The following is a 14,565-nucleotide window of genomic DNA, read 5'->3' as shown; positions in this document are numbered from 1 at the left end:
TCAAAATAAGCATATTAAAAATAATCAAAATGTAAATCATCCATTATAACAAAATACATGTATTCATAATAAGGTCAATAATCAAATATGTCAAAGTAAAGAATTATATAATGAAAACAGATTTAGCAAAATCTATTAGCAATCAACAAAACTCATTTAACCGGTTACAACACAACATCTCATCATCAAAATAATCACCTCAGTAGATGATGCATGGAGACCGAAACTCCTGCTCTGGACAGAGAACCTCCTCTGGCAGTTACCGACAGCAGACTGTCAGAAAAACGGCATTTTCCAACTTAAATAGCCCATAGCTCCGCCCACTTGCTGGGACCAATTTGACAGGGCGAAATTAAGAAAACAGTTTTTTTCCTTCTTTATTGTGCATTTCCGGCCGGTGCGACTTATACTTCGGAGCGACTTATAGTCCGAAAAATACGGTACATTAAAATCCAGTGGCGGGCCTTTAGTGATGTCCTACTTAGTCCGACTTCACCTCTCAAAATACTGTAATTTATGTCACTACATGGACACGGCTGGAGATACTATACAGAAGCACACTTGCACAGTACTGCGTATTGAATCCCCCTCAACGGTGTACAAAACGGCAGATTTAACATTCAATAAACCCGCTTCAGCAATTAAAACATATCTTATGTGGTACTGTCAAAATTAAAAGAATTGTATAAAACAAATAAATTAAGAAATAAAATATTCAAACCCACAATTTGTAGCACCCATTCGACGCCGTATAAGCCAGTGGTACCGTCGTAGTTGGTCATAGTCTGTTGATTCGTGTGAAAGTGGCGGGCAAACCGTTTCTCCACCGGGATAGTTCCGGTGTCTGCCAACCTTGTCTCACATAAACTAGTTTCTCTTAAGTATCCTTCTTAAAAATGGCCTCGCAAATATATATCTGCCGCCTAATCAACAATTTGCTCTCCTTCTTTGTGGGAAAAGTGAGGACCGGTGAGTTTTCTGTGGCTCGTATGGCTCCGGTGCCACTTCCTGTTTGGATACTCACTTGAGACTCCCAAGTGAGTATCCAACCACAGGACGTGTAAATGTCATGTTCAACGTTAGGCCCGCTAGAAGGACTTACTGACAACGACTCGTGATCTGATTGGCTATCGCAGTTATCTATCAACTGTATGTGCCCATTCACTTTACAGTGCACGGACGCCCGCATTGTTGATTCTGAAGGCCACGGGCAGATTTCGTTCAGCGTGGCAACATAAGATAGCTGAATTCTGATTGGATAAAAACTCTATCCTAAAAACAACAGCACTGGAAGGAGCATAATATGACATGAAGAGATTATGAATACTTTTAGATATTTAGGGAAAGTAAATTAAAAATTACTTTATCTTTAATTATGATCATGAATTCTGGTTATGTTAGGCCAGCAGAGAAGGCCCTGATGGCCCACCGCTGTTAACATCAGCGGGACTTTGGCACTGGTTTGGCTGTATTGTTTTATCTTTGGGCTGCTCGCAGTGGTATCTTTTTGCTGGGGGAAGAAATCCAGTGGTTCCGGCTGCTTTTCTGTTACGTGTGTTGGCGTCCATGATGATTGACATATTAGCCTGCTTGGACATACGCATGCCGCTTTGCTTGTGGAACTCAAATGAAGAAGAGCGGCTGCGCGTCTCCGCTAACATCCCACCTGAGCTGCCGAGTCGCGCCGCTGGTGCGGGGAATGCTGAGGCTAGCTCTGTTTGTTTTGTTTTTAGCAGATCTCTTTGGCTGTAGGGTCGCCTTTGACAGGCTTTTTGCTTTTTTTGGAAGTAGTGCGTCTTAATGGGCTTTCGGGGCCTGGATGCTGGCGGCATTTCAGGGTAACTAGTGAGGTTTGATGTGTTGAAGCTGGCGTTATTCTTCTTCCTTGCAGAGTTTTGCAGTGCATTTGGTGTGGGCGGATCAGAGGCTGTCTTCCTCCTGAAGGAGTAAAGAAGTCCTACACGACCAATGCCATGTTAGTTTATACTGTGAGCTTAGGGGGAAGTTTAGATGGGAGTGCCGGTGCCAGATTTGCTCACCCTAACTTTCCTACAACAAACTATGTAGAGCTGCAGCTATCGTATATTGTAGTAATCGAGTATTCTATCGAATATCTCTATTGATTGATAGAGAAATCGAAAAAAATCATATTTTTGCTATAACATTTTTTATTTTTTTACTTTTTCCCTGTCAAGCTTGTCAGGCAAATCACGTTGTTGATGTAGATGCTCATATCAGCTGTACAAATTTACTTTACAAAAGAGAAGTGTGGGATACTTCTCCTGTTGCCTTATTTGTATTTTGACTTTATTAAATGGATTTATTTTATTATTTGGTGCAATATTTTTGCTTAATTAAGGTTTACTTGTACATGTTAAAAGGTGCCCTCAATTATTGCGTTTGGCCTAATTTTATTTTATTTTCTAAACGCCTGTTTTCATTATTGAAGGCTGACACGCACAGCTGAAATGCGCCCGTGGTTGATTGTGCCAATTTGTAACCTGACTCTCGCCAGATCCTTGTAGCTTGCTGAGCGCAACACAAGGATCTGGGCTCGAAGGCATTGCAAACCCCTTCCAGGTAGCAAAAAATAAGGAACGCATTAACACCGCAGGATCGCCGGGCGGGATTTCATAAGTGTGACGTAGCACCGAAGGGACTGTTTGATTCAAACAACAATGGCGGCACAGAGCGAGGAGTCGTGTGCTGACATTGATTCTGCGATTGCAACTGTTTTGCGACATCGTTCGAATATTAATTATTTAAAAGATGAACAGAGAATGGTTTTGAAGGCAAGTGGTAGAAAATGGATGAATGGATATTGACACTGATTTGGTAGATTTAAAAATTCCTTTTTATTATAAATGTCAACTTGTTGGTAGGTTGGTGTGAAATTGTAAATTGGTATTTGGTGGGTAGATTTTGAAAGTAATTGTATTGTACTGTATTTTGTATATTATATGATGATGTATATTTTAACTGTGGGTCCCTGCCCATAAACTGTGTGCTTCTAGGGTTTACCTTTTTGCAGAACGGACGCTGATAATAACAAAAGAAACAATTATGTAATACATCCATCCATCCATCTTCTTCCGCTTATCCGAGGTCGGGTCGCGGGGGCAGCAGCCTAAGGAGGGAAGCCCAGACTTCTCTCTCCCCAGTCACTTCGTCCAGCTCTTCCCGGGGGATCCCGAGGCGTGTCCCAACGTGTCCTGGGTCTTCCCCGTGGCCTCCTACCGGTCGGACGTGCCCTAAACACCTCCCTTTGTAATACAAAACTATGTATTTCTGTAAATAAATAATGAAAATTGTCTAATTGGATCTTTAAAGAAAAAAAGTATCAGTTATCGTAGCTATTTTCTTAATGTTATGATTCCTGATATTATTGCACAGCCCTACTCAAAATAATCCGAAAGTCAAAACCCACAGCGCGCTCACTCAGCCTTGCCTTGCACAATACAAGTACAAATCTTGACCTCCTGTAAACAATTTACAATTTAAAGAAATTGCATTAACACAGCAGATTAGCAGTGAAGGGACAAACAAACAGTTATTTTACAGTACTCATATGATGCTGATAATTTTCCTAAATGAAAATGTTGTTCTACAGTTGGAGGAGGAGCTGAGCCAAACTCAATTAAATCTCCAAGCTGCCGGAGTACAGATTGGGGATTTGAATCTGCAGGTTACGATCTTAACCTCAGGTAAAATATACAGGAAGTATACAGTATAAGGTGAGACTCATTTTTTATTTCTTATTTTCCTTATTTTACTTCCAGAGATGGGCGTGCTGCGTCAGAAGCTAACCGAGCGTGAGGAGGACAGCGCTCAGTTGGAAAGAAATGTGACAGAGATGTCGGCAACCTTGTCCTCCACGATGGCAGCGCACACCTTCCTGGAGCACGCCCTTGCTGAAGAGACGTCCAAGTATGTCCTGCTAGGACCTGGCGATTGTCTCGCAGCTGCAATGATACAGTTATCAGTGTTGAATGTATAAAAGCAAACGCAGTTAGTAGTAACAAGTCTTGCTGTTGTTGCAGATTGTTGCAGGCACAAAGCGACGCAAGCCAGGCCCAGGACACAGCAGAGCAGTAAGTGACCTGACTTCAGGGTTGAATGACTTGCAATGAAATTCAGGGGGAGGGGGAAATCATGGTAACACAAAAAGAAAGCCTTACCATACAAAAACAAGTTACAACAAGATGTGATGAGAAAGTTACGGTAGGAGTATGAACATGAGTAAGAATTTGCAATCTTGATCAGATCCGAATTCGCGACTACATCTTTAGAAACTGCTTTTACATATAATTTACGCACACATGCAATTTAAACCATACAAGCATGGATTCGCCATTTTATTTACTGTATTTATTTTTTACCTTTTTTTAAATTTATGTAACAGTAGATGGCCTGATTTTTTTTTCAAATATAACCAAGTATGTTAATATACCAACATTATTGTATTTAGTAACAATTGTAATTAGGGATGTCCGATAATCGCTTTTTGCCGATATGCCGATATTGTCCAACTCTTTAATTACCGATACCGATATCAACCGATACCGATATCAACCGATGTATACAGTCGTGGAATTAACACATTATTATGCCTAATTTGGACAACCAGGTATGGTGAAGATAAGGTACTTTTTAAAAAAATGAATCAAATTAAATAAGATAAATAAATTAAAAACATTTTCTTGAATAAAAAAGAAAGTAAAACAATATAAAAACAGTTACATAGAAACTGGTAATTAATGAAAATTTGTAAAATTAACTGTTAAAGGTTAGTATTATTAGTGGAGCAGCTGCACGCACAATCATGTGTGCTTACGGACTGTATCCCTTGCAGACTGTATTGATATATATTGATATATAATGTAGGAAGCAGAATATTAATAACAGAAAGAAACAACCCTTTTGTGTGAATGAGTGTAAATGGGGGAGGGAGGTTTTTTGGCTTGGTGCACTAATTGTAAGTGTATCTTGTGTTTTTTATGTGGATTTAACAAAACAAACCCAAAAAAACGATACTGATATAAAAAAAAAACGATACCGATAATTTCCGATATTACATTTTAACGCATTTATCGGCCGATAATATCGGCAGACCGATATTATCGGACATCTCTAATTGTAATAGTATACATTAAACTGTCAAGTGTTAAATGAATAAATAATACATTGTTGTCAAAGAACAATCAAATAAATACATGTATTAATTCATTTTTGAGCTTGTAATATAATTCCGGCAAATGGAATTATGCATACTGTAGGTTTGAACTAGGGCTGGGCGATATGGCCTTTTTTTAATATCTCAATATTTTTAAGCCATATCGCGATACACGATATATATCTCGATATTTTGCCTTAGCCTTGAATGAACACTTGATGCATATAATCACAGCAATATGATGATTCTGTGTCTACATTAAAACATTCTTGTTCATACTGCATTAATATATGCTCATTTTAACCTTTCATGCAGAGAGGGAAATCACAACTAAGTCAATTTACCAAAAGTGTATTTATTAAACAGTTATTAAGCAGTGGCACAAACATTCATGTCATTTCAAATTTCAAAACAGTAAGTGCAAGATTGTCAGAGACATTTTAAAACAAGCTATTAGTGCACTTTTGTGCATGATGTCACTAAGATGACTTATCAAAACAACACTAAATTAAAGTGCACTTTTTGTACAGAACGCCACTACAATAGTTTAAAAACATGATGTCACACAAGATATTTCAATAAGTGTCAAATAAAAATTAGCTGCATAATAGTAATAATAATGTACCCCGCCTTCCGCCCGATTGTAGCTGAGATAGGCTCCAGCGACCCCGAAGGGAATAAGCGGTAGAAAATGGATGGATGGATGGATGCATAATAGGAAATCAAATTGTTTATGTCCTGCGGACATTATCTCCTTTTGTTGTCGACTTTTTTTTCATACGGTGTTGATCTGGAAATGTTTGCCTCTGCATTTTGATGGTGTGGGTGTGTGGCACCAAATGGAGATGTTGACATGCGGAGTAAGCACTCTTCATTCTCTAGCAGGTGACTTTTCAAATGATGCTACATATTAGCAGTAATGCTACTTTTTGTAGAAACGCTTTTGCCCCACACTTGACAAATTACGGTTGTCTGTTCGACATATTCCCACTTGAAGCCAAACCACCGCCAGACGATGGACCCCTGCTGTTTTTCTTGGGAATTAATTCTTCCTTCATTTTTTACCAGATTTGCACCTTCTTTCTCTCGTATTACCACTCGCATTACAGCTAACGTTACCCATGCCGCTACCTCTCTGCTCCGCGAGGGCGTATACGTATGTGACGTATAGGGATGATGTTTGATAAGAAATTATCGAGTTCGAGCCTATTATCGAATCCTATTATCGAATCCTATTATCGAACCGATTCCTTATCGATTCTCTTATGGAGTCCAGATAGGTTGTTGTATATGTAAAAAAAAACACAATATTTGGTTTAACAAAAGCTCACTTTTATTATATAAGAAAACAATTTAATCTAATAAATAAATAAATATTGACTGTTACCCCCCTAAAAAAATAAAATAAAATAAATAAATATTGACTGTTGTTACCCAAAGTATATTAAGTGGGATTTTTCAGAAAAACAAATATATACAGTAACACCAAAACAACCTGTCTCTGTGATCACTATAGGTGTATAAATAATAATATAGTGTTAAATAAAATCAGTCCCTTTGGCACAAAATTGAAAATAATACAGCTCTCCAAAAAGTGCAATTCTGCTGCTATTTGACATAACTGTTTGTTATGATGCTTTGACATTTTTGCACTTTAAAGAAAGAAAGAAAATTCTATGAAGAGAAAAGTTGTTTGCAAATGTGGTTACAATGCTAAAAAATGAAAAGTTAAAGCTAAAAAAAGAAATACACTTTATTGAGTTAACATTATTTCTTTATAGGGGGAAAGATGTGATGAGCTAGGGAATATAACAACTACACTACCCAGCATGCAACGGGAGTGACGAGCATGCGCGGTAGCCCCAAAAAGTGTTGTTGCATATCATCACCCGGCAGCTAAGAATAAGGTTATGAGCACGCTGTGAAAGTAAACGTCAAGAACTCAGCCAACACGCCTCGTCTGCATTATTTATAATTAGACAGACAACACATATACAGTGTGATTTTGTTTTGTTTACAAGGAAAGAAAAACAAAAGTTAAAAAAGGGAGATATGTTGTATATATATGTATGTGCTGCGGTTGCATTAAAGGCCTACTGAAATGAATTTTTTTTATTTAAACGGGGATAGCAGATCTATTCTATGTGTCATACTTGATCATTTCGCGATATTGCCATATTTTTGCTGAAAGGATTTAGTATAGAACAACGACGATAAAGATTGCAACTTTTGGTATCTGATAAAAAAAAGGCTTGCACCTACCGGAAGTAGCGTGACGTAGTCAGTTGAACATATACGCAAAGTTCCCTATTGTTTACAATGATGGCCGCATGAAGTGAGAGAGATTCGGACCGAGAAAGCGACAATTTCCCCATTAATTTGAGCGAGGATGAAAGATTTGTGGATGAGTAAAGTGCAAGTGAAGGACTAGTGGGGAGTTGAAGCTATTCAGATAGGGAAGATGCTGTGAGAGCCGGGGGTGACCTGATATTCAGCTGGGAATGACTACAACAGTAAATAAACACAAGACATATATATACTCTATTAGCCACAACACAACCAGGCTTATATTTAATATGCCACAAATTAATCCTGCATAAAAACACCTGCGTGTTTGTTATGCTAGCTCCTAGCTCCTCTGCTAGCTCCTAGCTCCATAGAACACGCCAATACAATTCAAACACCTGATCAACACACACAATCACTCAGCCCAAAAGACCGTTTACCTAACCCAAGGTTCATAAAGCTTATATATTTTTAAAAAGTTACGTACGTGACGCGCACATACGGTCAAGTTATCGAATGTTTAGCAGCCAAGGCTGCATACTCACGGTACCTGATATTCAGCTGGGAATGACTACAACAGTAAATAAACACAAGACATATATATACTCTATTAGCCACAACACAACCAGGCTTATATTTAATATGCCACAAATTAATCCTGCATAATAACACCTGCGTGTTTGTTATGCTAGCTCCTAGCTCCTCTGCTAGCTCCTAGCTCCATAGAACACGCCAATACAATTCAAACACCCGATCAACACACACAATCACTCAGCCCAAAAGACCGTTCACCTAACCCAAGGTTCATAAAGCTTATATATTTTTAAAAAGTTACGTACGTGACGCGCACGTACGGTACGGTACGTGTTATGCTAGCTCCTAGCTCCTCTGCTAGCTCCTAGCTCCATAGAACACGCCAATACAATTCAAACACATGATCAACACACACAATCACTCAGCCCAAAAGACCGTTCACCTAACCCAAGGTTCATAAAGCTTATATATTTAAAAAAAGTTACGTACATACGCAAAAAAAAGCCAAAGCTGCATACTCACAGTAGCACGTCTGCGTCTTTGTCATCCAAATCAAAGTAATCCTGGTAAGAGTCTGTGTTGTCCCAGTTCTCTACAGGCGTCTGTGTATCCAAATCAAAAGTCCTCCTGGTTAGAGTCTCTGTTATCCGAGTTCTTCCATCTTGACTGCATCTTTCGGGAATGTAAACAAAGAAGCGCCGGCTGTGTACTGTTGTGGCTGACTACGTTCGAAAAATACGTCCATTTCGCACCGACAACTTTCTTCTTTGCTTGCTCGGCTTCCTTCTCCATAATGCAATGAACATGATTGAAACAGATTCACGAACACAGATGTCCAGAATACTGTGGAATTATGAAATGAAAACAGAGCTTTTTCGTATCGGCTTCAATGTGGAAGGCATACCCGTGTTCGCCGGGCTACGTCACACGCATACGTCATCCTCAGAGGCGTTTCGAACCGGAAGTTTAGCGGCAAATTTAAAATGTCACTTTATAAGTTAACCCGGCCGTATTGGCATGTGTTATAATGTTAAGATTTCATCATTGATATATAAACTATCAGACTGCGTGGTCGGTAGTAGTGGCTTTCAGTAGGCCTTTAAGAACGTTGCGCCAGCTGCCGTAAAGGAGGTGCGATGCTAGCCTGGTTGCTATGTTTCCGGTTGGTGGTAAAAGTGTTGGTCATGTGTTTTACCCTGCTCAAATCTCTCAGTAAAGTTATTCATTGGATTATACCTTTTGTTTTGAACTTTATTACACCTTGGAGCACTTTTTTCCGTCCATTTTTTTCCTGCTTTCGCAATCTGCGCCTAATGACTGAGCTACGTGACGCCATTTCTTGTGATGTCCCACGGAGCATTTCTGGTCGGGACGGGATTCGTTCCGAGGGTTTCGAATAAGGACCCAACTCTTTTTCTTTACTATAGTGGTCTCGATAACGGGTACCGTTTCTCAAAAAGGGACTCGAGTCCGAGGACTCGGTTCGTTTCTTATCGAACAACCGGGAAAACCGGTTTCGAGTACCATCCCTAGTGACGTATGACGTGAAAGTATGTGACGTATGTAGAATGTTAAGTTAAGTTAAAGTTAAAGTACCAATGATTGTCACACACACACTAGGTGTGGTGAAATTTGTCCTCTGCATTTGACCCATCCCCTTGATCACCCCCTGGGAGGTGAGGGGAGCAGTGGGCAGCAGCGGTGCCGCGCCCAGGAATCATTTTGGTGATTTAACCCCCAATTCCAACCCTTGATGCTGAGTGCCAAGCAGGGAGGTAATGGGTCCCATTTTTATAGTCGTTGGTATGACTCGGCCGGGGTGCGCTTGCTGTCTGTGAGAAGGAGACACAAGAATGAGTGGGAAGAGCCTGTAGTGTAATGCCAGCAGCTAAAAGCAACTGCGTGAGAACGTATACTCGAATATCACAATATCGTCATTTTCTATATCGCACAGAGACAAACCCGCGATATATCACGTATATTGATATATCGCCCAGCCCTAGTTTGAATTTAGAAACTCTATCCTAAAGTTTTTTTTATAGGTTCGAAAATTTATTTTTGATTTAATGTTCATTTTTGTTTGCAATTTTATTGCTGTGCTTGGACTCGAGTTGACATTGTCCCTCGCCACATCTTGCCTCAAATATAGCGGCTTCACGACATCAAGATATGCGTATATTTAAAAAATGTTTAGTTTTAAACTAAGCATTTTATGCATAAAGATGGCTAAATAAACTAAACATATCTATTCTTTAGTAGTAATCGTTTTTTTTAGGACAGTAATTCGATTTTCCTATATGTCCGGCACGTGTTGAAAAATTGACAAAGATGACTTTGTAATGGCCTCTGAAGGAGATCAAACCGATCAGAGCGCACTTTTCAGTATCGTGGCCACTGATTGGTTCAGGCAGCATTACTATATTGGATTTAAAGAGTGTAAAATGTGACTTAAAAGGGTTATTTCATGTCTAGAGGGCTCTTACAATGTTGAAAAATGTCATATAAAGCTTGTGAACAGTTTTTCTATGCTCTAGCTATGAAAATATTTGATTTATAATTAACGATTCTTACTTCACAGAAATAAATTAATTGCGATTGTGTCCGGAACTAATTAACAGCCATAAACGAGGGACGATGTAATTTAGAAAAAAAGGTTTATACTGTATATTGTGATGTGTACACAGAAAGTTGCACATAAGACATGGCACACAACACACAGCTGATGAAGCACTGCGTCTTATTGGCCCCATCTAATATATGGATGGAAAATATATTTACTTGTCTGCATTTTGTCTTTTCTGACATACAGGTTGGTGTCATCTCTGCACCAAGCAGAGCAGAGGGTTGAGGCTCTCAGTCAGACTCTGTGTGAGAGCGAGGAGGAGCTCAGCAGGCTGCATGCGCTCACACAGGAGCAGAGCTTGCAGATCCTGCAGCTGCAGGATGTCTGCGCACAGCTCAGCGGCGTGAGGGAGATGAATGAGGTCAGCTGATCGAGTAGCTGAAAGCGTTCAATTGCAGTCCCATGCAAAGTTTGTGTATATGTAAATGAAGCGAGTCGGTGCATTGTGTGGGTTCCAGTTCATGCAGATGGAGAACGAGCTGGCCCTGGAGCAGGTGGCCGAAAGTGAGAGCACGCTGAGTTCCACCCTGCAGGCTCTTCGGGAGAGGAACATCCAGTGTGAAGACATGAAAATGGAAATCTCCCAACTACAGTAAGTCTTCCATCTGTGCAACTCTCACGTGTCAGTATCAGGCTTTGCTCAAATAGACGCCGTGCCACGGTTAATTACCAGGCGGTCCGGCCACTTCAAAAACTCCACAAATAGACAAGAAAAAAAACTGAAAGCCGACATGGCATCTGTAAAGCTGAAGTCCAAAGTAAAAGTGCTGTTATATCTTTATCATGTCATTGTAATACTGGCATATGATTTTGATGATTTCATTGTGATTATCTTTAGCTGCTGTTAACATAAGGGGGTTGTGATAACGCATTATGTAATAACGGTGCAATATGTAATAATCTGTTTACCTCGTTATGTAATAATTAGGGTTGGGTATCGAGTATCGATTGGAACCGGGACTAACTTTCCGATTCTCCCGGAATTGTTCAAAAGTTTAAATTTCGATACCTATTTTCGATGCTGTCACGCCAATTTAGTCCGCCGACCGGGGAAAAAATATGTCCGCCGAACCGAAAGAAGAAGCCGCTGAACACCAACGAAGAAGCGCCCACCCCCGGAAGTGTTAGCATAGCCGAGCGAGTCAGTCAAGCTCAAGCATGGATAGCGGGCGTCGGCGGTGTAAAGTGTGGCTTCACTTTACAAAAAAAATTGAAATAACCGCGAAATAACAGAGCTCCATGTCCATCAAGAAAGGAGTGGAGAGAGAGCTGCAGATGTACCAGGACGTTCCACCGATACTTATGTCTGACGACCCTGCTGCATTGCATGGTGGTGGTCCGGTGGAACCAACAAAAGACTTTTCCTTTGCTGTCAGATCTAGCTTTCTCCTATTTATGCGTTCAAGCTTCTTCCACACCCAGCGAACGTGTATTTTCCACAGCAGGAGACACTATCTGTCCAGAACGCTCACGCATCCTGCCTGAGAAGGCGGATATGGTCATTTTCCTAAACAAAAACTGTCTCTGATTTTATACTGTACCTGCTGCTAATCTGGACTGGCTTTTGCAAGTTGTTTCTTATTGTTTATTTGCTTTTCTGCACCAGGTTAGCCCATCAGTGGGAGCACGCTAACATTTTTAAGTACCTGCAGCATCATACACTTGTGTGTGTAAATGTGTTTTCATGAGGTTTTCAAAAATAAAGCTCTCTTGAGGAAAGTGTACTCCTGGGAAAATGTATTCATAATTTATAATATTTATATTCAAGTTCATAGATTTGATATTTATATTCTAGTTGAAAACAGCCCTGGGAGGAATTTATAGTAAAGTTCATAAAAAGTTAATAGAATTAAAATTGATGGAGAATGTCAGACTATTTAATTCAGAAAGACTGTAGGTTAGCTAGCTCATTTTAAAAATCCTAAACCTTTTTTTGACCCTCCCTTTTAAAAGAACCGGGGCCGAGAATCGTCAGGAATCGGAATCGAAACAAAGAATCGGAATCAGAATCGTTCGAATTCAAACGATACCCAACCCTAGTAATAATGCCACATTTAGTAGTAAAATTCTTAAATGCATTTTCTCAAACTTTGACGCATTTTGTATAAACTTGTTCAATATTACAAAAGTTATTAATATCATATTAGCAACCGGTATAGCTCGGTTGGTAGAGCGGCCGTGCCAGCAACTTGAGGGTTGCAGGTTCGATCCCCGCTTCCGCCATCCTAGTCACTGCCGTTGTGTCCTTGGGCAAGACACTTGACCCACCTGCTCCCAGTGCCACCCACACTGCTTTAAATGTAACTTTGATATTGGGGGTTTTTTAGACTTAGACTTAGACAAACTTTAATGATCCACAAGGGAAATTGTTCAACACAGTAGCTCAGTTACAATGATGGAAAGTGTAAGGATGGAAAGGACAATGCAGGTATAAATAGACTAATATAGCGATAAAAAAATCTAACATATATACGAATATATAGTAGCTAACATGTCAGGTGTCAGGTAATAGGCAGATGTCATCTATTGCTGTATGGCGAGTGATTATACAGCGATTATTCACGATGTAAAGCGCTTTGAGTCACTTGAGAAAAAGCGCTATATAATTCACTTAACTTCATTCTGCAAAAAAGGAGGCTGCACTTTTTTTAAATAAAATGTAACAATTTGGTACGTTATGTAATAACCCGTCAAATTTGATGCTTTAATTAGAAAAACTACAAGAGCAACAAAAAACATTTAATCTTTAGTAGAATTAGGGGTGTAACGGTACACAAAAATTTCGGTTCGGTACGTACCTCGGTTTAGAGGTCACGGTTCGGTTCGTTTTCGGTACAGTAAGAAAACAACTAAATATACATTTTTGGGTTATTTATTTACCAAATTTGTAAACAATGGCTTTCTCCTTTTAACATTGGGAACACTATAATAATTCTGCCCACGTTAATCAACATTAAACTGCCTCAAGTTGTTGCTCAGATTAAATACAATGACAAAACTTTTCTTCTACATATAAAAAGTGCAACATTAAACAGTTTCAAGTCAACTCATCATGCTTAATTTATTACAGCATTTGGCAAGCCTGTAGTTGATTTTTATTATGTGAATGTTATATTTTTATCAACATGTGATAGCAGGGACCCTGCCATTCAAAACTAGCCTGCTGCATTACTAATGATTAATGTAACTATAGCTGAAAAAATAGTACAATAGCAATAGGAGAGACTATTCATCTTGAACACCATGGAGTTCATGTAGGCTTAATGATGCACTTACATTATTATATCAACTATCAGAGACGGAAACTCTTCATTTAACATAATGTCCTTTTTTGCTGCTTCAACACAGCTCAATCAACACAGAAAAAGGTCAAGTGAAATAACAGACAGACAGAGCTTTGCTGTCCGTAGTGATGTTACTAGTAGTTGACTGGGAGGTGTTTATTATCATTTGGGGAGAGTCCGCTGCCTGATGCTTACCTGCTAAACGCTAAGCACTGACTACATGCGCTCTGAATACGCACTGCTGATTGGCTGTTGCCGCTCTGAATACGCACTGCTGATTGGCTGTTACCGCTCTGTTTGTAACCAATCAGATGGTTGTGTGGGTGGGACAATGCTGGGTGCTGTGTAGAGGACTGACAGAGACAGGCAGAAGGATGCGGAGCAGCTTAATATGTTTGTGTGGAAACTCGTTCGGTGCACCACCGAACCGAACCCCCCGTACCAAAACGGTTCAATACAAATACACGTACCGTTACACCCCTAATTAGAATATATTTAAAGAATCTATTAGGATTTTTCATTGATCAAACATAAATCAAATTTACCTTTTGATTGATTGTAATGAAGAATGTGGTGGCAAGCTCGAGACAAAAACTACACAAATTAAGTATTGATGACATGAAAACAACCATTGCACTAAAATGTTGGAAGTCATAGACCCATGC

The 14,565-nt window shown here is 39.6% G+C and overlaps 1 protein-coding gene across 2 annotated transcripts in view; it reads left to right on the top strand.

Annotated features, from left to right (window-relative positions):
- The window catches only part of spag5 (sperm associated antigen 5), a 46,663-nt gene that overhangs the window by 23,998 nt on the left and 8,100 nt on the right, over positions 1-14,565 (top strand). For both annotated transcript variants that reach the window (XM_062032940.1, XM_062032939.1), the window contains 5 exons: positions 3,611-3,704; positions 3,780-3,927; positions 4,041-4,091; positions 10,803-10,977; positions 11,075-11,208. In XM_062032940.1, coding sequence (XP_061888924.1) covers positions 3,611-3,704; positions 3,780-3,927; positions 4,041-4,091; positions 10,803-10,977; positions 11,075-11,208 — 602 coding nt within the window. The remainder of the gene's footprint in view (positions 1-3,610; positions 3,705-3,779; positions 3,928-4,040; positions 4,092-10,802; positions 10,978-11,074; positions 11,209-14,565) is intronic.

The sequence above is a fragment of the Entelurus aequoreus genome, linkage group LG22 (genome assembly GCF_033978785.1).
Source record: "Entelurus aequoreus isolate RoL-2023_Sb linkage group LG22, RoL_Eaeq_v1.1, whole genome shotgun sequence".
NCBI classification, from domain to species: domain Eukaryota; kingdom Metazoa; phylum Chordata; class Actinopteri; order Syngnathiformes; family Syngnathidae; genus Entelurus; species Entelurus aequoreus.
The sequence above is the reverse complement of the archived record's forward strand: the minus strand, read 5'-3'. Positions and strand labels throughout refer to the sequence as shown.